We start from the raw sequence: 23,315 nt of genomic DNA, 5'->3' as shown, positions 1-23,315 counted from the left end.
GAAGGAGCCAGCCCTGCTCATACTTTGATTCTGGACTCGGGCCTCCAGAACTGAGACAATAAATGCCTGTTTTTCTTTCTTTCTTCCTTCTTTAGATTTTATTTATTTATTTGAGAGAGCGAGGGAGCATGAATGGTGTGGAGGGGCAGAGGGAGAAGGAGAAGCAGACTCCCCAGTGAGTGGGGAGCCCGACACGGAGCTCGATCCCACTGAGCTGAAGGCAGACACTTAACCAACTGAGCCACCCAGGAGCCCCAAATTTCTGTTTTTCTAAGCCAAAGGAAAAAACATGTTTTTGAAAGGACATATCACAGACTGGGAGAAAATATTTGCAAAACATATATCTGATGATAAAGAATATATAAAGAATTCTCAAAATTCAGTAATAAGGAAACAAATCACCTGATAACAGAATCAGCAAAAGATTTAAATGGTACTTAAGGAAAGAAAATAAAAGTGGCAAATAATAAGAGTGTGAAGCATGCTTAACATCATTAGTCATTAGGGAAATGCAAATTAAAACTACAGCAAGGTATTACAACACCACACCTATTGGAATGGCTAACCAAAACCCAAAAGAAATGCTGACAATATCAAGTGCTGTGAGGACAGGGAGCATCTGGCAAACTCAGCCACTGCTGATGGGAATGCAAAATGATACAGTCACTTTGGACGTTTTTTATAAAGTTAAACATAAATTTATCATTTGATACTGCATTCCCACTCTGAAGCATTTCCTAAAGAGAATTGAAAATTTTTGTTCACACAAAAGTCTGTGTGCAGATATTTATTGTGGCTTTACTTACAGTATTTCCAAACTAAAACAACACAAATCCTTGAGTTGGTGAATGTGTAAATAAACTGGGTATATCTATACAATGTGGTACTACTCAGTAATAAAAAGGAACGAGTTGCTGATACACGTAACAACATGGGTGAATCTCACATGCATTATGCTAGGTGAAAGTAGCCAGCCTCAATCATAGAGCATACTCTGTGATTCCATTTATATGACCTTTTGGGAAAGACGAAACTGTAGCAGAAAATACATCAATGGTTGCCAGAGACTGTGGGTGAGGGCTAGACTACAAGGGGACACTAGGGAAGAGTTTGGTGATGGGAATGTTTTATATCTTGATCAGGATGGTGGTTATGTAACTATATGGATTTGTTAAACTCGTGGAAGTGTTCACTGAGAAGGATGAATTTTACAGAATGAAAACTCTGTATCAGTAAACCTGACTTCAAACAACGCTTTGGAGATCTCATTTCCACTAAAAGGTACCAAAATTCCTAAGAGAAATGGCTGATTCCAGGTCTAGTGTAGGAAATGTAACAGGATGAGCTTATACCACCTTGTATACAGAAAGCAGTTATTAGCTATCAAAGACCTCTAGGATCATTTCAGAAAGACCCAGGAGACACATCATTATAGATACACTATTAAGGACTGTAACTGCAAGTATGTTTAAATTCATGATTTTATAATGATACTTAAACAAAACAGTGCATTAGTCATCTTTGGAAGATGCTTAGTAATCAACTTCTTATTTTGGAAACTGGTAAATTAAGGAATCGAGCATTAATCCTTCTTTTTCCTATACAAACTGAACTTCACGATAACCAGCTGGTCGATAAGGGGAAGTTTCTTTTTATAGGAGTATTCCAGTTAATAAATTAAAGAAGAATGTTAGGATTTGTACATCATTGTTTTACAACTTCAGTGAGTTGGTAGATCTAGGCAGTGATCACCAATGGTTACTAACCTCACAAAAGAGAAACAGACTTCATATAGTTCCTGAGGGAAGTACACCGTACCACCTGTGAAGTGGTCTTATAAATAAAAAAAATTGAACGTGACTCTAATCAAACCTCTAAATCTAACAACCATCACAGGATATACAGGGAAGAAATTACAGGGGGAGAAATGTGAGCTATACAGTGATTTTTACATATTAAAAGATGCTTAAGGAACATACTGCTGAATGGCAATGTGTGGACCTTCGTTGGATCCTGACTAGAACAAACAGACTTTCTGAGTCAGTCAGAGAAATTTGAGTACTGACTGGATATTTGATATTAAGCAATTATTACATTTTTAGGCATGATACTGGCTTTGTGGCTTTTTTAAAATAAGGAATCATCTTAAAAAATATATTTATGGAAATATTTACCAATGACATGCTATGATTTCTCTGGCTTCAAGATAATCTAATTGGGAGGAGTGCGTAAAGGTATAGATGAAACGTGATTGGCTATCAGTTAATTGTTGAAACTGAGGGATTTATTATCTCTCCTTTTATATATGTTTCAAAATGTCTGTATTAAAAAGTTCTGAAGAACTGAGAACAAATGCTATCGAGATAGCCAAGAAGAATAGAACTGATATGCATCCATGTCTTTTAGCATTAAGAAGTTGTTGTGACCTTTTCCAGTCATTTTGGTGAGATAGAGTGGGTATCAGGAAGGGAAGGGCCATTTCTCCAACATCATCTTGTAACACTGTCTTTTTATTTACTCTGCTGTAGCCATACGGGCTTCCTTGCTATTTTTCAAACCTGCTTCCTCTTCATGGCCTTTATTTTTGAGGCTACCTTTCATTATCCTATGTAAAATATCCCACCCGTCCTAGTATTCTTCCCTTTAACCTGCTTTGTAGTGTCTTCATCATACTTATCACTATCTGACCTATATAAATACTTTTTTTTTTAAAATATTTTATTTATTTGAGAGAGAGAACGAGAGAGAGAGAGCACATGAGAGGGGGGAGGGTCAGAGGGAGAAGCAGACTCCCTGCTGAGCAGGGAGCCCGATGCGGGACTCAGTCCCGGGACTCCAGGATCATAACCTGAGCTGAAGGCAGTCGCTTAACCAACTGAGCCACCCAGGCGCCCTATAAATACTTATTTTTGTCTTTTCACTAGAATGAAGCTCCTGAAAGCTGAGATTTGATTTTAATTGATGCTGTGTCCCTAGCATTTGGTACATAGTAGGTGCTTGGTAAATGTTTGACTGTTTAATAAGTGTTCAATAAATGTTGAATTTATATGAACGAATGAGCCAATTAATGAAGTCTTCAAATCTGAGTTCAAGTGTTACCTCTTCCGTGAGGTCTTCTCAACTTCTAGCTTCTCCCCTCTGAGAAAATTCAGAGGCTCTTTACCCTATAGTCCCATTGTAACTTGTACACTCTCCCGTAAGAGCTGATTCACAGTGACTGCTTTTATTGTTGTTGTTGTTATTATTATTATTACCTTTTTTTAAAGGATTCGTCCAGAGATATTCGAGAGGCTCTCCATGAACTTTTATGCTGTACTAACGTTTCAACCAAAGAAGGGATTCATCTTGCCCTGGTGGAGCTGCTGAAAAATTTAACCAAGTACCCTACTGATAGGGACTCCATATGGAAGTAAGGACTTTTTTGCTCATTTGTTCACTGAGTCCAGTAATGTGGTAAATGTATATTGAATTATTCAGTGGATCCTCATAGATTGATGGTATGGCCCTCAATTTTGCCTTCAATTTAGAAACCTGATTCAACTTAACTGAACACTCAGGAGTCTGATTCCTAAATTGAATATCACATTTTAGATTATTTGTCCATCCATCCTCCTGGCAGATAGTATGTGCTTGCTACTGTACACTCACTATGGGCCATGCCCTGTGGTAAGTGCTACAGGTACAGAGATGAGTTGATTAGATTCCTTTTGCTCCTTTATACTGTTAATCACTTCTTTGTCTGTTTTGCATTGTATACAGGATCACAGCTGTCATTGTACAGATTAGAGGCAGGACTGGCACTTTGTCTACAGATGGAAAATTACTATCATTTTTTTCCCTGTTTACCGCTCCCTTTACTGACTAGAGTCAAACTTAACATTGTTCATGAATTCCCATCTGAAGGACTACTTGCATACATTTATTATAAAATGTTTGTAATCGTGCTCCACATATTTAAGTGAGCTTATGTGATGAGATCATTCCAATGGTGTAGTTGATTGGATTTTCAGAAAAATTTGTTACTAAAAGTAGAAAAACTGTGGGTCAGATCAGGTACTTGCAAGATCTATTAAAAACTGAAAATACCAGGGCAGTCTTCAAGGAGCACTCAGTCCTTTGGGGTGTGGGGGTTGTAGTGGGGAGAAGCACCCGTGTCGGTGTCTGTAGTTCTGGGGTGACACAGAAGGAATGATTAATTCTGCTTGATGGAAGGGGTTGTGTTTCACAGAGTGTTTCACAGAACATTCTCCTTGCTTTAAAATAAGATATGTGGTTATTTGGTTCACCCAGAATATTTATTTAAGACTGTCTTTACTGGGTGATTGTAGACAGAAAGCTCCTTCATCTTATAGTGCTCCAAAAGATTTTGAAATTACCTATTCTAATTATCATTTGATTTTTCATCTCTTTCCATGAATGGTGGCTTTACTTAGGAATACCAAAAAAGGATGTGATAAAAGAGTGAAAGAATAGTCACAGTGGCATGTTTTTAAGGCATTTTTAAAGATACATACATAAATGAAAGCTTTGAAGGAGGTAGTTTGTTCTGTTTACATAGCTTTAGTTCATTCAACAAATGCTTATGGAGCACTTGGCTCTATAACCCAATCGCTGTGTTAGGTGCTGTGGAGAGTTAAAAATGGATTCAATTCAGAGGCCTAGCCTTCAAATAGCAGGGAGGGAGAGAAGTAGGAAATGCGTGGGTAGGGAGGTAGATGAGTAGAAAAGATACTACAAGTCAGAATTGAAGTCCAGTTTCAGAGAGGCCCAGATACTCGGGCGACCCGAATAGAATAGGAGATAAAATAAAGGAATGGTACCTGAGGCCAAACAACAAGATTTACAGTGTCCCCTGAAACACAGTGAATAAAAGGTCTGAGAGAGTTCAGAAAATAAGTGCATTAAGTTCTTTTCACACAGAAGGAAAAGCAGAACTGGGGAAAAATATACTTTCCTAACAATGTCAAGTGTTTTAAATGGGATACCTATCATACTCCATATAGCCATCAATTTGTTCATGGTGCTTGTTTTTGCTCTCTTTCCAGTCTGTTTGTTCTCCAGTCCCTGGGGAAGTCCCATCTCCTTTTTGAAACCTCTGATCATGGTCATCTTCTCTACCTTTGACAGGTGGAAAGCAGAGTATCATTCATTTGACAGTTCATTACCTTGTAGTGTTCATCATTTTTGCCCCAGCTGGATTATGAATTCCAGAAGAATAGAAATAAGGATTTATATTTCTTTTCAATTCGGCACACCTTCTAAACCAGAACTTAACAAAAGATAATAAAAATGCATAGCTACCAGTGCATGTATAGTTCTTTATAGCTTATAGAGGGTTTTTTTGTCGTCATAGTAGCTACTTAATAATACCTAATAGAGTTCTTAACTATGTGACAGACTCTTTGCTGAGTACTTTTTATTCATTATCTCATTTAATCCTTATAGCAACTGTATGAGGTAATGATTTTTAATCCCAATCTGTAGGTGAGAAACATATCTGCCCAAGGCCACACAGTTAGTAATTTTCATGTTTCAGGTCAGGTCACTTCACCCAGGATATCAGTTATAATGCTTTTACCTACAAGTAATAGAAAATCTGATTAGAAGTGGTTTAAACAATAAGGTCTAATTTTTTGGCATAACAAGTCAAAAAGTCGGTTTTAGGATTGGTCATTCAACAGTTTAACAGGGTTAGCACTGTGGTTTCTTTGCAATTCCCTTAGCTTTTTTTCTCATAGTTGCAGGATGGCTGCCTCATAAGACAGTGTCTTAAGGCAGAAAGGAAAGGGCATTCCCTCTCACACATTTCTCTTTTTCGCCAGGAGAAGATTCCTGAGTAGCTCACCACCAGACTTTCCTTCTTGCTCCTTTGACCAGAAATGGGTTACTTTACTACCTACAAAGGAGTCACTTTGGGAGAAATGGGAAAATGGGAGTGGGATTGCCATGATGGGTTTAGACCAATTGTGGTTGAGCCCTTGGGCTGAGCCTACCTTCTCTGAGCACCTACCCAATACCTGAGTAAAATCAGGGTTCTCTTGGCAAGGAAGTTGGAGAAAATGGCTGTTGGTTAAATAACCAGCAGTAATTTATGCCATACCAGCTCTTTAATTTTCATAATAGCAATTTTTTTAGATGAACTGAGTTCCAGAATAATTGAATGACTTACTTGAGGTCATAGAGGTAGCAAAAATGGGTGGTTGGGAATTTGCATTTCTGAATCAGGTTTTCTGATTCCAATCCCCAGTACTTTATAAAGCGTTTATTAAGTTACTAAGGTGGGCTCTCATTTTGTTTGTTTCAGATGCTTGAAGTTTCTGGGAAGTCGGCATCCAACCCTGGTGCTTCCCTTGGTGCCAGAGCTCCTGAGCACCCATCCATTTTTTGACACAGCTGAACCAGACATGGATGATCCAGCTTGTATCCTCTGTGCTTAGGACAGACTGGGCTGATTTGGTGGGGTGTTTTGGCATTTTTTCTGCAGTGTAACTTGGAGGGGGAGGTCCTGAGTTTAATTTTTTTCATTTCTTTTACTTAAGGGTATATCCCGAGGGAGCCTAATAGTTACTATTCTTAACTTTCATTCTTGTTTTCACAGTAATTCACATTTGCTGTTTAATACTAATGTTATTAGTAGTAATTTTTTTTTACCCTTTCTTGAGCACTTATTATATTCCACACTGTTTCATGCTTTATACATTTACCACTATCTTCCAAACACCCCTGGAAGGAGGTATGAGTCCCAGTTTACAGATGAAGAGACTGGGGCTTAGAGAGGCTAAATAACTCTCCAAGCAGTACATGTGGGATTCAAAGCCAGACATCGTTGTTTTTTTGTTGTTGTTTTTGTTTCTGTTTTTTTTTTTTTTAAGATTTTATTTATTTATTTGTCAGAGAGAGGGAGAGCACAAGCAGGCTCCCCGCTGAGCAGGGAGCCCAATGCGGGACTCAGCCCCAGGACACCGGGATCATGACCTGAGCGGAAGGCAGACGATTAACGAATGAGCCACCCAGGCGCCCCCATCCTTGATTTTAAAGCCTATGAACGACCTTCCTTCCTTCCTTCTTTCCTTCCATCCTTCCATCCTTCCTTCCTTCCTTCCTTCCTTCTTCCTTCCTTTCTTTCTTCCTTCCTTCCTTCCTTCCTTCCTCTCTCTCTCTTTCTTTTTTTAAAGATTTATTTATTTGAGAGAGACCACATGCATGGGAGCGAGCAGGGGGAGGGGTAGAGGGAAAGAATCTCAAGCGAACTCTGGGCTGAGCCTGGAGCCTGACATGGGGCTCGATCTCATGACCCTGAGATCATGACCTGAGCCAAAACCAGGAGGTGGACGCTTAACTGACTGAGCCACCCAGGGGCCCCAGCTTATGAACTTTCTTAATCTGCAGCCTGAAGAGGGGATGGGTTGAGCTAGGCTGCAGGATTACTTTGCCTCTGATACAAGTTCAGTGAGTTTGTGGTAGCCACAGGCAGCATGCCATGCAATTGGATTGTTTTCCAGTAATGGAAAAACATACATCAGTGCATGCACACTCTCCTATGGTTCTTTTTGCTCTATAGCAGATCCTTCGTGAGGTTTAAGGGATATTTATTGAGATGCAGAGATCAGCCAAATAACTGGCTGTCGTAGGATGACCATTGTATTCTCGCTTCATTCTGTTTATTTCCACACTGTGTTTGGAGAAGTTTTTAACAGTTTGTTTAATTAATGCACTAATCAATGTCTAACTTCGTATTTACCTCTGAGAAAGGCATATCCCAGACCTTACCTCTAAAGGTGCAGTACTATAGCTGCTTGAAATTCAGCTCATCAGAGAGGGGCTTAGTGGCTAGATGTTACTACAAACCTCACATGATGTATTGAAGTGCTCAGAAATCTGAGGGCCCTTTATACATTAAAAAAACATTAAACACTGGGCGCCTGGGTGGCTCAGTCAGTTAAGTGACTGCCTCCAGCTCAGGTCATGATCCCAGGGTCCTGGGATCGAGCCCCGCATCGGGCTCCCTGCTCAGCGGGAAGCCTGCTTCTCCCTCTCCCTCTGCCTGCCACTCCTCCTGCTTGTGCTCTCTCTCTCTGACAAATAAAAAAATAAAATCTTAAAAAAAAAAAGTAAACACTTTTGGAAGCCTGTTACATTAAGATACTGTTTTGGGCACTTGGAAGGTGATGTTATTTGGGAAATATTTTTGGCTGTAAGTAAAAGAGATTGCCCCCAAACATAGCTTAAACAAATTAAGATTTTTACTTTTCTCCAAGGTAAAAGAAATCTGGAGGTACACAGTCTGCTGCTGGTATAGCAGCTCTACATTATCCTTGGTGGTCCAAGGTCCTTCTGTCTTCCTGTTCCTGCCATTTTCACTTGTCCACCATTGCTGCCAGAGCTCTGATCATCAGGCCCAGGTTCTCAGCAGGAAGTTAGAGGATATTTGTAGTCAAATCAGTATTCTGTTAGCAAGGAAAAAAGGAAGAATGGATATTGGGTAGGCAACTAGCAGTCTCTTCCATAGGGATCCATATAGAAGATTGGTAATATGTTTATCTTTTAATTTCTTTTTCTTTTTTTTTTTTTTAAAGATTTTTTATTTATTTCTTTGAGAGAGAGAATGAGACAGAGAGCATGAGAGAGGGGAGGGTCAGAGGGAGAAGCAGACTCCCTGCTGAGCAGGGAGCCCAATGTGGGACTCGATCCCGGGACTCCAGGATCATGACCTGAGCCGAAGGCAGTCGCTTAACCAGCTGAGCCACCCAGGCGCCCCTATCTTTTAATTTCTGATTTTCCCTCTGTTATAGAATTAATATACGTAGAAAGTCCAAAAAATTGAAAGAAGAAACTTTGTACTTAACGTCCAAAGTCCTACTAATCAAAGTAATGAACCATTAGTATTTCAGTGTATGTCCTTCTTTTTTAAGGCCTGGAGTTGGGATTTTGCTGCTGTTTTTTTTTTTTTTTTTTTTTAACATAGTTTATCTCACCATCAAATACCTGATAATAGATTGCTGCTGTCATATCCTTTGTATATGTTAGAGCCTGCTTTTTCACTTATGACACAATGCTTGTAATACAGTATTATAAATTCTTCATACATAGCATTTTTAATGATTGCATAATACTCCATCAAGTAGATGAAACACAAGGTGTATGGTCATTCTCCTGGTTTGAGACATTTAGATTGTTTCTGATTATTTGCTATTATAAATGATTCTGTACTCTATGATTATTTACTTAGAGTAAAATCTGAGATGTAGAATTACTCACCATTCAAAAGACTTTTACTGTCTAGTGCCAAATTGTCCAAAGATACTGTGCCCGAATGTACTTTAGTCAGCCATGTACCGGAAGTTTCTATGTGTTACTGTTCTCTGCATGATTGGGCATTATTTTAAAAAACCTTCGGTGAGTGGGGTAATGTATCTCTTTGTTTGAATTTGCATTTATTTGTTAGAAGATTGTCATTTAATAAGACTTTTGAGGGTGGGAATTGGTGTCAGATTCTGGCCAAGCTCAACCTTCTAACCTCCAGGTTTACTTAACCCACTCATCCCTCAGACATTGCAGTTTTGGTTCTTATTTTTAATGCTGCAAAAACCTGTCCAACAATGCCAGCACTGTTCTCAGATCATACCTTCAGGCACTATGCCTACCTCCGAGACAGTCTTTCTCATCTTGTTCCTGCCTTAAGGGTATGTTGAAAACAATTTTTGTCATTTTTTTTGGTGTTTTGATTTTGGGTTCTTTGTGGTTGTTAAATAGCAGAAAGCACACTATATTTTCTCTGAAAACACATTCATTCATTCTCTTTCTCTCTTGGGCTCTCTCCCACTGTTTTGTACTTCTGGTTCTGTATCCATTACTTTTTAAGAAGATTCATATTCTAAATGTCCCTGAGTTATTGATTATGTTATGTTAGGCAAGAAAAAGGAATCTGGAACAATATGTTCTAGACCAAGGATTAGATTGTGCAACATTTTAACAATTACATAAAGCCAAAATTCTCAACAAGTTTATTTTTTAATAATAAAAACTTTGTTACTTTTAAAACCTTAAAGATACAGAAAGAAAAACTTTAATGAACTGCGAGAATAATGGCAAACACTGAAAGCTAACTGTGTGCAGGCACTTTTCTAAGCTCTTCATTTGTGTTAACTCATCCTTGTTTAGGTGACTCTCAATGACTTTATTTAACATAATATATGTACATGATTAGAAAATCTAAACTGTCTATAAGCTACAAAATTAAAAGTGCAATCCTCTTTGCTCTCGTCCCTTTCTTGAAAGGTAACCACTTTTAGCAATAAGAACAAGAATTATAATTATCATCCTATAAAATGTTTTTATAGCATGCTATGTAAATTTGTGAATAAACCATCATTTCCCTATAAAGTGAAAGATCAAATAAAGTTTAAAAATAAATGTGACAACAGACTGATTTTTAGTCCCATTTCTGTGGTTAGCTCATTTACTTCAGTTAGCAATAGAGCATAATATTATTTCATTCTCTTTTCTTTTTCTCCTTGCAGCTTGTGGTTATATTGTGTAGACCATATCTATTCTCTCTCTCTCTCTTTCCCTTTCTCCCACTGAAGCTGGGGAACAAGAGGAAGGTTATTTACAGAATCACTTCACCTGTTTTTCCCTTTCCTGTGTGTTTGACTCACATTTTTTGTTTCCTGGTTTCTTCGTGTTACCAGAAGCCGAGCCACAGAAGTTGATCGTGCTGTAACCCTACTATGTTTGCTTAGTTACCAGGGAGAAAACTAGTGTCATCGGCTGTTTCCCCCAGTATCGCACCTCATGAGGACCCTTCCCATCAGTTCCTGCAGCAGAGCCTTGAAAGAGTGTACAGTCTTCAGCACCTGGACCCTCAGGGAACCCAGGAGCTGCTGGAGCTCACCATCAGGTAAGGTGACCGTCCGTTTGCTTTGACAGAGTTATTGACACTTGTTATGCTCAGCTGAGCTTTTTTGATTTGTAGTGTTGGCTACAGGCTAGTTTTTCTGAGTCTGTTGGCCTGCACTCACACAGTTTTATGACCTGTTTATATTTGCATTAGATTGGAGTTTGAGCATATTACAAAGAAAAGCTCTTTGTGTTCATGACCGCTTTGATGATGAGTGCAAAACTGAAGAGTTACAAAGAAGCTGTTTTTACTTTTTCTTTCCTTGTGTATAATTAGGATGGGTGATAGAAAATGTAAAGGAACAGTGGCTTATCTAGGAGGAAAGGTTAATTCTTTCTTGCAGGGAGGGCAGAGCTAAGATGGTTATCAGGGCACTATGCCCATTCTTTCCCCATCTTCTGCATCAAGTGGTTTCTGCCTAAATATCCAAACTCTAACTATCCCCTCTGTTTTCCAGGCTGCAGGAAAAAGGCAAGAGCAGGAGAAGGGCATCATTTCTACCCTCACCCCCTTTTATTTTTATTAATTTTATTTTATTATGGTATGTTAGTCACCATACAATACATCATTAGTTTTTGATGTGGTGATCCACGATTCATTGTTTTCATATAAACCCAGTGCTCCATGCAGTACGTGCCCTCCTTAATACCCATCACCGGCCTAACCCATCCCCCCAAAAACCCTCAGTTTGTTTCTCAGAGTCCATAATCTCTCATGATTCATCTCTCCCTCTGATTTCCCCCCCTTCATTTTTCCCTTCCTTCTCCTAATGTCCTCCATGCTATTCCTTATGTTCCACAAATAAGTGAAACCATATGATAATTGACTTTCTCTGCTTGACTTATTTCACTTAGCATAATCTCCTTCAGTCCCATCCATGTTGATGTAAAAGTTAGGTATTCATCCTTTCTGATGGCTGAGTAATATTCCATTGTATATATGGACCACATCTTCTTTATCCATTCATCTGTTGAAGGGCATCTTGGCTCTTTCCACAGTTTGACTATTGTGGACATTGCTGCTATGAACATTGGGGACTCACCCCCTTTTAAAGACACTTCCCCAAAGTTGCATGTTTTAATTTTCCTTGCATCCCATTGACTAGAATTTAAGTCAGATGGCCATATCTAGCTGTTAGGAGGTAGGAATGCAGTCTTCATTCTGGGTGACCAGTGCTTATTTAATATTTGGTGGCTCTGATAGGAAGAAGGGGGTGGATATTGGGGAACAACCAGCAGACTCTTCCAGACCTTATTAGGATGTCCTGAATGATATGAAATGAATTGAAATCCATTTGCCTTTAACAAAAGCAATATCTGTCTGCTTTTGTGAATAAGGTTTGTGGCAGAGTTGAGTAGCACCATGGACACTGTATGGCTGCAAAGCCTAAAATACTTACTATCTGACCCTTTACAGAAAAAGTTTGCTGACCCTGAAGTGATGCCTCAATCACATTTTTTTCTTCCGCTACCTTAACAAAGCAATTAGTTTTAGAGGCCAGTGTCTGAAGTTGTTGGCCCCAAGCCCAGGAACATAAGCTCCACTTTCTGACTCATCCCCACCTAAGTAAACATTTAGGTTTTGTTCTTGACAGTTGTTATCCTCTTGGCACTAAAGCAAGTACAAAATGCATAAAAGCAAGCCAGTTTGATTCAGCCGCAACGCTGGCTCATAGTGGGTGCTCAGTAAACACCTGTTGGTCTGACTTGCCTGCATGTTCTGGGGATAGTCCTGCTGGGCTTCAGGCTGGTGAGACCACTGGTTCTAGTGCTGTAGTCAGTTCTGGGTACTGTTTCTAACTTGAGTGCATTCTGACGAGGGTGGCCAGGGTGGTGAAAGAGCCAGAAAGGAAAGCAGATGGTGGAGTAGTTATTGATGACCTACTCTGTTTTACAAACATTATTGCAGTTAGAAGTTGTTACCATTTCACAGAGAAGAAATGACAATTTGGGGAGGTGAAGCAATTTGCTAAAAAGTGGCAAAATCAGGCTTTGAATCTGGTTTTGTTTGACTCTAAATTTGAGGCTTTGTGACATGTTGCAGTGAAGGCGATTCCTGTTAGATCAGGTGACCCCTGGGGTTCTGCATGTGGAAAAGTGAAATATTAGAATTTCATTTAGAAGTTTCTCTGATTAGGACTCTGATCACTTACTTGTTGGTACTAGTTTAAAACAAACTTCACCGTCATACGCAAGCCATCCCCTTTGTTGTAATCCTAGCAGTTATTTAATCTAATGGGATCTCACCTATAGAAAAGTGTGCTTCAGTTAGGGCTCCGGGAGATGATTTGTTTGTTTGTTTGTTTCTAGAATTTGACATAACTCTTTGTCTTCACCATTGTACCTTGGGTACCATATAGGAGCTCATTAAATATTTGTTGAAAACTGTCGTTGTGATGGCTTAACCAGGAATGAAGACTTTTAAGATTTTTTATAGATGGCATTTTCTTCTGGCCATATCACACCTCCAGATGTATGTAGATTTGATGTTTGTAAGGCTCTGCTGTCCTCGATCATAATAAGAGCTGCTGTCTGTTCAGAGTGCTTATACGTACCCACTCTTCTAAGTGCTTTATGAATTGAATTTGGAAACAATCTTATGAAAAGTACCCCATTTTTAAAATGAGTCAGGGAGCTGGGGGTCATTCATTTGTTATATGGTTTTTGAGAATCCATCATATGCTAGGCAGAAGGGGCACGGTAGTAAACAAAATAGTTTTGCTGCGAGGGATCTTACAACCTGGTTGGGGAAGTAGCTAATAAGTAAACAAGAAATGTAATACTGTGCTTTCCATGCTGCAGTATGGGAAGTTCAGGGTTCTCTAGGAAAACAGAAAGGGGGCACCTTAGCCCCTCCTTAGATGGCTAAGCAGTTACCAGAAGAATGAATAGAAGTTCATCAAGTGAAGAAGGGAGAAGACTGTTCAGGACGAAGAATAGCAAGGTCCTGGACTAGAACATAGGTCTAACTAGCCCTTCCATCTGGTCACACTAATCTGTTTCTGGGTAACAGTTTGTATGACACAAAGCGTCTAGTATAATGAGATTTAAAATCCAAAGGAATTGGTTCAAGCCTTAGTTTTTATCATTTCCTAGGTACATGATCTTGGGCCTCAACTCCCTCATCTGTAATTTGAGGGTACTATGAAGCTGGTCATAGGACTATTGTGAAGATCATTATCATGACATGTGGAAAGTATTTTGAGAATAGCAGTTACATAGATAATAGTCATTTATGAAATTTTTGTTTTAAACTTAAATTGTGAAAAAAAATTAAAAGTAATAAAATTTAAATTGTGGCTCATTTGACACAGTAGACATGCTCTTAATATTTTGTAAGTAAACCTCTCCAAACTTTATAAATGCTTATTGCTATCATGTGGACGAAGGATTGCTGAAGTGTGTGTTCCTGGGAGGGGCACTTTTGCCTTCCCAAATCGCATTTGTAGAAATGTGGCTTAATATGCATCTGGTTTTAAATCAGTTTTGGTGTCATCTGTATTTGATGTAGTTCATAAATAAATGAAAAGAGTTTTAATATCAAATAAATAAATGAAATATAATATGATGGTTTTTTGGTTTGTTTGTTTTTTTTTAACTTTTGGAGTTCAGCCAGACCTGAGTTCAAGGCCTATTTTTGCCACTTATTAATCCTGTGACCTTGGGCAAACCACTTAAACTCTGATCTGCCCTTTCATTCTCAGTGAAATAGAATTAATTGCAATTCACATTGTCAGGATTAAGTGGGCTCAAGTAAGGAAACACCTAGCACACCTAGTATAGTGCACACAGAAGGTGATCTTTGTACCTTTCTCATTAAAGAGTTCATAGTTTCTGGAGGGATGTTTAAACTTAGGCTTCCTGAGGATTGTGGGCATAAAGAGGTACAGAGAGGAAACAGTAGGATAACAGCATTTTGTCCAGGACTAGGAAGTTTCTTTTTTTGCTCATACGGTAGTTCGGATTTCCCATGACTGGTTGGCTTACATCTTGTTCTGTGCAGTTGAGAACAATTGCTTCAGTGCAGGGGCTGTAGAATAGATTACTATCTGGTGGCTGCCAGCTAATGTATAGTCAGCTGGTCAGTGTTGTCTGTCATTGAAACAGAAGGCAGAATCTTCCTGGAGAGGAAACGGTTCAGAAATAGAGTGTTTCGGGCTATCTTTGCAAGGGAGACATCAGAGATGTGAAAGAGAGAGACCAGCTGGCTACCTGTGCAGTGTTTCACAGGTGTGGTTCGCTAGGACATGGTCTTGCCTTTCATTGTGCTGGATTCCAACACATGAATAGGCTTTCCAGGAACCTTTCAAGCCACCAGAACTCACAAGAGATGATATATAAACTGCAGTCCCCAATTTCTTCAGTCACTTTGGGAATAATTCATTTTGTGTCCCTTCATCTCCTTCCTGACACCAAGGTCTGTAGGACGCAGCGTTAGCTATTAGAAAGTTGCGTGAGATTAGAAGGAGGAGCTTAGTCAAATGGACAGTTTTGTATACAAAACTATTGTGAAAACTTTATATGTTATGCTATTTTGAAACTTTTTATGTTATGCCAACCCTGCAGGTCCGCTTCCCTTGCGATCCAAATCATCAGATTTTCCACAGCTATCATTTCCATATGAAAATTTGATGTTGCCATTAAAAAACAAGATAGCTTTCCACGAATGCTTTCTGAGATGGATTATTAGGTCACACACACACACACACACACACACACACACACACACACCTCCCCAAAAAAGAAGAAAGAAAAACAACGGCGTTTTTTTGTAGATGTGTCGTGTATCCCTAAAAGAAAGAAAGAAAAGAAACTGGTAATGGTGGTTGCCTCTGGGAAGGGTGTACTGGTTAGTGGCACCCTGGGATAGGAAAGTGAACTAATTTAGTTGCATATCCTGTAGTATCTTTTGAATTCTATTACCTTATTGGTTTAATTCTGTAGCTAGGTATATATTATCTATTCAAAAAATTAAAAATTTTAAATCAGTAATTCCGGCCCCCACACAACTATTTGATCTGTGTGTGCCGCTTTCTATTTTCTTGCCTTCAGGCAGCTGGGTTTTATGTTTTTGCAATCACTTGGTCTATACCAGTATCCAGCTAGGATGCTTTTGGCTTCAGGTATCCGGGAAACCTCATCTCAGACTAGCTTACAGTGGCTTTTTATTTTCTCATATGAATAGAAATCTGAGGCAGTTCTAAGTATGGTATGGTCAGGTAGTTCATTTATATGATTAAAGACCCAATTCACTGTCTCTTTGGATTTGTCTTGTCCTCAGCATTTGCTTTATCCCAAGGCTTTTTTCTTTTAGAGTTCTAGTACGGCTGCCAGTGGCAATTAGGACCGTAAGTGCTCTTGTTCAGTCTAGGGTGTGATAGAGATGGAGACAGACCACTATCAGACCTGCTCCAAGCATGGAATATAAGTCCTTGAATTAGGCCTGAGAAGGCCAACTTATTAGGTCACATAACCAAGGAGATGACATATACTAATTGGCTTAGTTCAGTCAGACTCTACCTGGGAATGGGTTTAAGTATACCTTCCCTTGAACAAAATCAGGGTTCAGTTAGTGAGGAAGACATAAAGAATGGCTAACTGGGTAGGGAGCCGACAAAGCCTACTACAGTATCCTAAAAAAAGTTTTTTCCTGATGATACAAAAGATACTCATCTGTTATGTTAAAACACTTGGAAAATAAAGCACAGTTGGGAGAAGGCACTAAAAAAGCACCCTCATACCTCTATCCAGAAAACTACTTTGCTGTATGTTTCTCCTACACATAGTTTTTCTGTAGTTAAGGTCATATACCTTATTACCGTTTCATATTTTCATCTGTAGAATATTCCACTGTATTTGTGGAATATTGTGGAGCATAAAGCATTTCATTTCTGTTGGATATTTCTTTTAGAATTACTTCTCAGCATAAAGCTACTGATCAAAATATTTGACCATATGTATGACTTTTAGAACAGTACAGTTTTATTTACTTAATTTTATCAGCTTAACTGCTATCAAAGCATGAGTGAACCAGTTTCATTATAACCACTCCAGCATTGGGTGCTGTCATTTAAAAATTTATGACCAATTTACTAGTTATAAAATGGTAAAATGCTTTTTTTAAAAATTTTATTTATTTATTTGAGATAGAGAGCACAAGCAGGGGGAGGGACATGGGGCTCGATCCCAAGACCCTGGGATCATGACCTGAGCCACGCAGGTGCCCCTAAAATAGTAAAATGCTTTTGACATGATCTTTATATGGCTGTTATTATCCCTAACCATTGTTGGCCTTGGGGTTTTCTTTACTGCAGGGATCTGCAAAGACTTGGAGAACTTCAGTCTGAACTAGCAGGAGTCGCTGACTTCTCTGCTACCTATCTTCGGTGTCAACTTCTTCTCATCAAGGTTGGTTTGGATCCGTTATGTTTGTGATTGTGATTATTATGTGCATAAAGTGCATATGAAAGCACTTTAATGGACTCAGCAGTTCTTGAGGCCAGAAATGGAAAAATGTAGTCTTATACAGCCGCTTAGCAGTGAAGAAATTATGTACTCTGCAGTGTAATTATATTAGTCTCTAATTAGAGAATTGTTAACTCATGTGGGAATTTTAATTTTTTTAATTTGGGAGAATTCTTTTATCCTTGTATAATTAGAGCAGATTGGATAATCATTTTCATTAGAATCCTAAGGATTTTTCTTTTTTTTTTTATAATTTGATTAGCATATAAAACTTTTATATTATTTTCTTAAAATGCCAATTTCACTTTGCCCAAGTCTTACAAGGCAAAGGTTGATTTCACTGCTCTTAAAATGGCCACCGTGCTGACATTTTGTATTAGGTAGTCAGGTTGTATATATACACACACAAAATTGGTAGCCAAGAAGCTGTTTTAGTTTGCTGAGTTGAAAACGTGTTAAATTAGTTCAGTAGCATTCAGCTTCTGCAGCAGAGTTCTGCTCTAAATTTAGGCTTAGGTTTTGGAGAGCCCCTTCTCACTTGATAAGTCTTTATCCTGGCTTTAGTTCAAAGTGTTGTTAGTGAGTACGATATTTGACCAAAGTCAGAATAAATGGAGTCATTAGAAATTATTTCTCATTGTAAGGTGTGTAAGCTTAGGGCTTTGCAGGTATGTGTATATACATGGAAGTGGGTGTGTACACGAAATGGGTTGGGATTTAAACAGCTCTTGTTGGCTAGATAGATTTTTTTCAAATGTATACACCTGTGTAACCAACACCACAGTCAAGATACAGAACATTTTCATTATCCCAAAAAGCTCCCCCGTGCCCCTTTGCAGAGTTGTTTGGCCTTTCCAAGCTTCTATGAAACAGGGCTAATAATAATTCTAAGTAGGTAAGGGTTGGTAACAAGCAAGGTATGTGAGAGCCCTTCGCCTAGTGTCTGATACATAGTGCGTGCCACATCAGTGTTGGTCTTTCTGAATTTCTCTTTCTTTCTTTCTTTCAGATTTTATTTATTTATTTGATGGGGGGGCGGGGCACAAGCAGGGGGAGAGCAGGAGGGAGGAGGAGAAGCAGGCTCCCTGCTGATCAGGGAGCCCGATGTGGAGTTCCATCCCAGGACCCTGGGATCATGACCTGAGCCGAAGGCAGATGCTTAACCCACTGAGCCACCCAGGTGCCCCCAGTGTAATGTTATGTACAAAAAAAAGCATACACAATTCTGCTTTTAGACTACAACTATATAAAAAGCATATCTATGAGAAATGGTTGGAAGTGAGTTTTCAAAAACAATAACTCTGTTAAGGGTAGCATGATCTGTGTGCTTTAAAAATTTCTATATTTATAGTTTAGACCTGCTACTGTCCAGCTGGATAGTCACCCAGGCATATGTGACTATTGAGTACTTGAAATGTTAGTTCACATTGAGATGTGCTATAAATGCAAAATACACACCGATTTCTGGGACTTAGTATGAAAAAACAATGTTAACTATTAACTTTTAGAATACTGATTTTATAGTGAAATTATATCTTAAATATACTGGGTTAAGTAAACTATATTGTCAAAATGAATTTCACCTGTTTCTTTTTACTTTTAAAAAGGTGTCTACTAGATTTGTAAAATTATATATGTGGTGTGTGTTACATTTCTATTAGACATTGTTAGTCTATGTTTTCTGTAAAACCATTAGGTTATGTCTATAATTAAGAAGGACTGAAAATAAGGGACTATGGCAGAGGTTTAGAGAGAAATGAGAGATGGGGCCATATGGCTGAGAGGAGAGATGGGAGGTAAAATTGTGGCTTCTCGTGATACTTTTGAACATAGAGATTGAGGGGGAGGGAGGAATCTAGGAAAGCTTCTTGATTTCTAGTGTAGGTATGTCAGTAAGGTGATGGGGTTCTTTAAAGGATAGTGAACAGAATAAAAGAACCACAGTCAAGGAGGAAGGGTCTAGGCGGCCAGAGTAGTCTAGTGGCTCTGGGAACAAGAAGGGCCGAGAGCGGTGGAGGCTGGCTTGCTTGCACATTATAGTGAGACCTGCGTGGCTTCTGCCCACTGCTTGCAAGCACTGGTCTGATCTGGATATAAGGCCTTTGGACCAGGAATTGGATTGAATGGGGAGGAGTTCAAGCCTTTGGTTTCCTCTTTCTCTGTAATAGGCAGGGCTTACTAGCTTAAAAGAATAAGATTGAGAGGAAGTCCTGATCCAGGAGATTTCCAAAGCAAAACAAACACAGAAGCTTCAAATGATATGCCAGTCTTGGTTACCTCTATGTTCTGTTCTCTCCTGATTTGTCTGTGTAGGCCTTGCAAGAAAAGCTATGGAATGTGGCTGCCCCTTTGTATTTGAAGCAGAGTGATTTGGCCTCTGCAGCAGCAAAACAGGTAAGCATATTGGGACCTTCTTCTCAGATGGATCTCTGTCCAGGAATTGTCTTGTCTAAGTTGGAGCCAGAGGCTTCCAGATGGCTCCACGCCTCTGCTGTGCCCTCCTCAGTACCAGCCAGTGACAGATGTTAGTTATATGAGAAGCAGCATAATTAGGGAACACAGCACTGGCTTTGGAGTCAGAGGACCTGGGTTCTACTCCTGGGTCGGCCTCTAATTTGTTGGGTGATATTAAGGTTGCTTAACCTCCCTGGATTTTTCCTTCTCTGTAAAATATGGCAATTTAACTGGATGATTTCTAAGATGCTTTAGTGTTGTAAAATATTACAGTTTGTATTTCAGATATATTACAATCCAGTAAATACTGTCATGAATCTTTCATCTGAAAATGTAGCTGAACTCATTTTGAAGTTGTGTATATTTTTAGCCTGTACCATCTTTTGAACGTTGAAAGGTCCTTATGTACTCCTCAGTTCATTAAGTAGCATTTAATTATATTTGCCTTGAGTTTCTTTCTAGCTTTTTGCAGTTACCCTTCATTCTTAGGTATTGGGATTTGGTGAACTCTTCTGGTCCTGTCTTCCAGATAGTGGGTCTATATATGACCCAGTGATTATGACCCAGTAGCAAGCTAATGATTGTTATGTTACAGTTCACTAAATGATTTCAAGTCTGTTTTAATTAACACTCACAGTAATCCCATTAGGTAAGAATAAACATTAAGTCCATTTTATAGATGAAGTAGTTGAGGCTCAGCAAAGTTAAATTTATAGAGCTATAGGTAGTAGAGTTAGGGAATTGAGCCCAGATCCTCTGGTACCCACTGTGTTTTCTTCCCACTACTCTGCTTGATCTCTCCTCTGATCTAGACTTCCTCTCAGACCTGCTGTGTGGCTTTTTGTAGGGGAGTAGAACCTAATGACTAGACCCCCAGAATGGGAGGGATGGGACCAGGGAGCAGTAGTCTGGAGGAAAAAGGGGAAAGAAATTACCATTGCTGGGTGCCAGATACTGTGCTAAGTGCTTTCCATGCTCCATTTTATCCTTTAAGTTTTATGACTTCGGGGCTACTTCTTCCCTATTTACAGATAGGGAAACTGAGGCACTATGTAATTAGGTAACTTGTCTTTCTGGCAGTTGTGGGAGAGCCTGGAGTCCTTTCTCTGACCCCAAAGCCCTCAAAGGAAGGGAAGCACAGAATGGGAAAAGAAGCATCATTTGGATGGGAGTAGCTGATTTGGATAGAATAGAGCAAGAGCTTAATGCACTGGGCTTGAGCTGAGGTCATAGATATTGTTTTCTGCACTTCTTCTCCTCTCCAAATTCCCATCAACAGACTGGGCCCATGGAACAGTCTGTCTGGATGATTAACACATGGCTGATGCTAAATTCTTGAGGACTTTTCCTAGGATTGGGTTTCCGTACACAGTGTTTATTCATTTGTTCCCACAGCACAGTAGTTTTGGTGTAGGGCAGTAAGCAGTGCTTTAGGATTTTATCAGTGATTGAACTATTCAGATCTTCACATCATCAACTAAGATGACTTTATTACCGGATGAAAGTCTTTTTTTTTTCTTTTAACTGACAAAACAACTTACTCTCTTTTCATAAGACATACTATATTAATTTCTCTCAACACATACTAATTTCTCTCAAATTATCCTAATTTCGGGCGCCTGGGTGGCTCAGTCGTTAAGCGTCTGCCTTCGGCTCAGGTCATGATCCCAGGGTCCTGGGATCGAGTCCCACATCGGGCTCCCTGCTCGGCGGGGAGCCTGCTTCTCCCTCTCCCACTCCCCCTGCTTGTGTTCCTGCTCTCGCTATTTCTCTCTCTGTCAAATAAATAAATAAAATCTTTAAAAAAAAAAAAAAATTATCCTAATTTCTCTCACCATAGGTACTTAAATAATCTCAGTTCAGTGTTAAAGCACGGGCATTAAAAAAACTCAGGTCAGAATTTCACCTAGAATTCTGTGCTGCTCTCAAGACCATTATGATATTTTTACTGATTGTTAATTACCTTTCCTTATAGATCATGGAAGAGACCTACAAAATGGAGTTCATGTACAGTGGTGTGGAGAATAAACAGGTGGTGATTATACATCACATGAGGCTGCAGGCCAAAGCCTTGCAACTCATAGTAACAGCACGGACCACTCGAGGGTAAGATGTGTGGCTGGCCAAAAGGGGTGGCACAGTCCTTTCAAAGACTTCCAGATATACTCAGAGATCTCACCAAGTTTAATGGGAAGTGAAAAGATATTTAGGAAAAATTTCCTAAACAGTATAAAAACTCTTCATTTTTTCAGATATGCCAGGTTCTATCTTTGGGTCAGATTGGATCTCTGGAAAGATCCAGTGGCTCTCCACTACCTACAGCACAACATAGGTCAATAGGCAACAAGGATATTCTTTATGGTCCTTGATAAAATTCTTTAAGAATTTAGTGCCAAAAACTGTATTTTCTCTTCTGAAGACACTTGTAAGCTCTCCCAGGCAGTAAAGACAAAAGAAGAGAATGTACTGTGCAGTGAGACTACCTTGTTCAAACCCGGACCTCTCGGGCGCCTGGGTGGCTCAGTTGGTTAAGCGACAGCCTTCAGCTCAGGTCATGATCCCGGAGTCCTGGGATCGAGTCCCGCATCGGGCTCCCGGCTCGGCGGGGAGCCTGCTTCTCCCTCTGACCCTATCCCCTCTCATGCTGTTTCTCTCTCTCTCTCTCAAATAAATAAATAAATAAAATCTTAAAAAAAAAAAACAAAAAAACCCCGGACCTCTCCACTTACTAGTTGTTTGATTATGGATGCTATTTTTTTTAGCCTCTCTGTGCCTTGTTTCCTTGTCTGTAAAAAGAGAATGATGACAGCATCTGTCTCATGGGGTTTTCATGAAGAATAAATGGGATGATACATGTAGAAGCACTTAACATGGTACATGGTACATAGAGCTCACTATCAGACTTTCTAATAGAATTTCCATATTTAATTGATTCTAAAATGCACATTTAAAATTTTAACTTCTCTGAAATTAGGTATTTTGATGGTGTGCCATACTTTGAAAGCGGGTTTTTTTGTTTCTTGGTGTTTCATAAAATAAAGGTGCATCTTAAGAATAATGGTATTGTAGATTTGATATAATGCAATAGCTCGTTCCCAGGTGGAAGATGCAGCTGATGCTCAGTCTAGCGGTTGTGTTGGTCTAAAAGTGGCATACAGAAAGAAATAGGAGTGTTTAAGTACGCGCTGAAAAATACCAGGTCAGAAAGAACATTCTGAATGTTATTTTATTTCTTTACTTATCTTGATAGTGACCTGATAAAATCAGGTGGTGATTTAATCTTAGAGATAGCATCTCATCATTCATTTAACAGATGTTTAATCCCTACTGTTTGCCAGTCACAGCTGAGCAAAGAAAGGTGCTTGTGTTGGAATCTAGTTATTTTTTTTTTTTAAGATTTTATTTATTTGCGACAGAGAGAAAGAGAGAGAGAGAGGACACAAGCTGGGAGGGGAGGGTCAGAGGAAGAGGGAGAAGCAGGCTCCCCGCTGAGCAGG

The 23,315-nt window shown here is 39.3% G+C and overlaps 1 protein-coding gene across 2 annotated transcripts in view; it reads left to right on the top strand.

Moving 5' to 3' along the window:
• Nucleotides 1–23,315, top strand: part of INTS4 (integrator complex subunit 4) — a 110,824-nt gene that overhangs the window by 71,471 nt on the left and 16,038 nt on the right. For both annotated transcript variants that reach the window (XM_031034733.2, XM_006739512.3), the window contains exons 12-18: nt 3,267–3,409; nt 6,305–6,420; nt 9,550–9,683; nt 10,743–10,900; nt 17,214–17,307; nt 19,678–19,758; nt 21,794–21,924. In XM_031034733.2, the coding sequence (XP_030890593.1) occupies nt 3,267–3,409; nt 6,305–6,420; nt 9,550–9,683; nt 10,743–10,900; nt 17,214–17,307; nt 19,678–19,758; nt 21,794–21,924 (857 nt within the window). The remainder of the gene's footprint in view (nt 1–3,266; nt 3,410–6,304; nt 6,421–9,549; nt 9,684–10,742; nt 10,901–17,213; nt 17,308–19,677; nt 19,759–21,793; nt 21,925–23,315) is intronic.

This window comes from Leptonychotes weddellii, chromosome 11, assembly GCF_054177405.1.
Source record: "Leptonychotes weddellii isolate Sample4059 chromosome 11, ASM5417740v2, whole genome shotgun sequence".
Lineage (NCBI taxonomy): Eukaryota > Metazoa > Chordata > Mammalia > Carnivora > Phocidae > Leptonychotes > Leptonychotes weddellii.
Note: the sequence above shows the minus strand (reverse complement) of the source record. Positions and strands in the feature narration are given on the sequence as shown.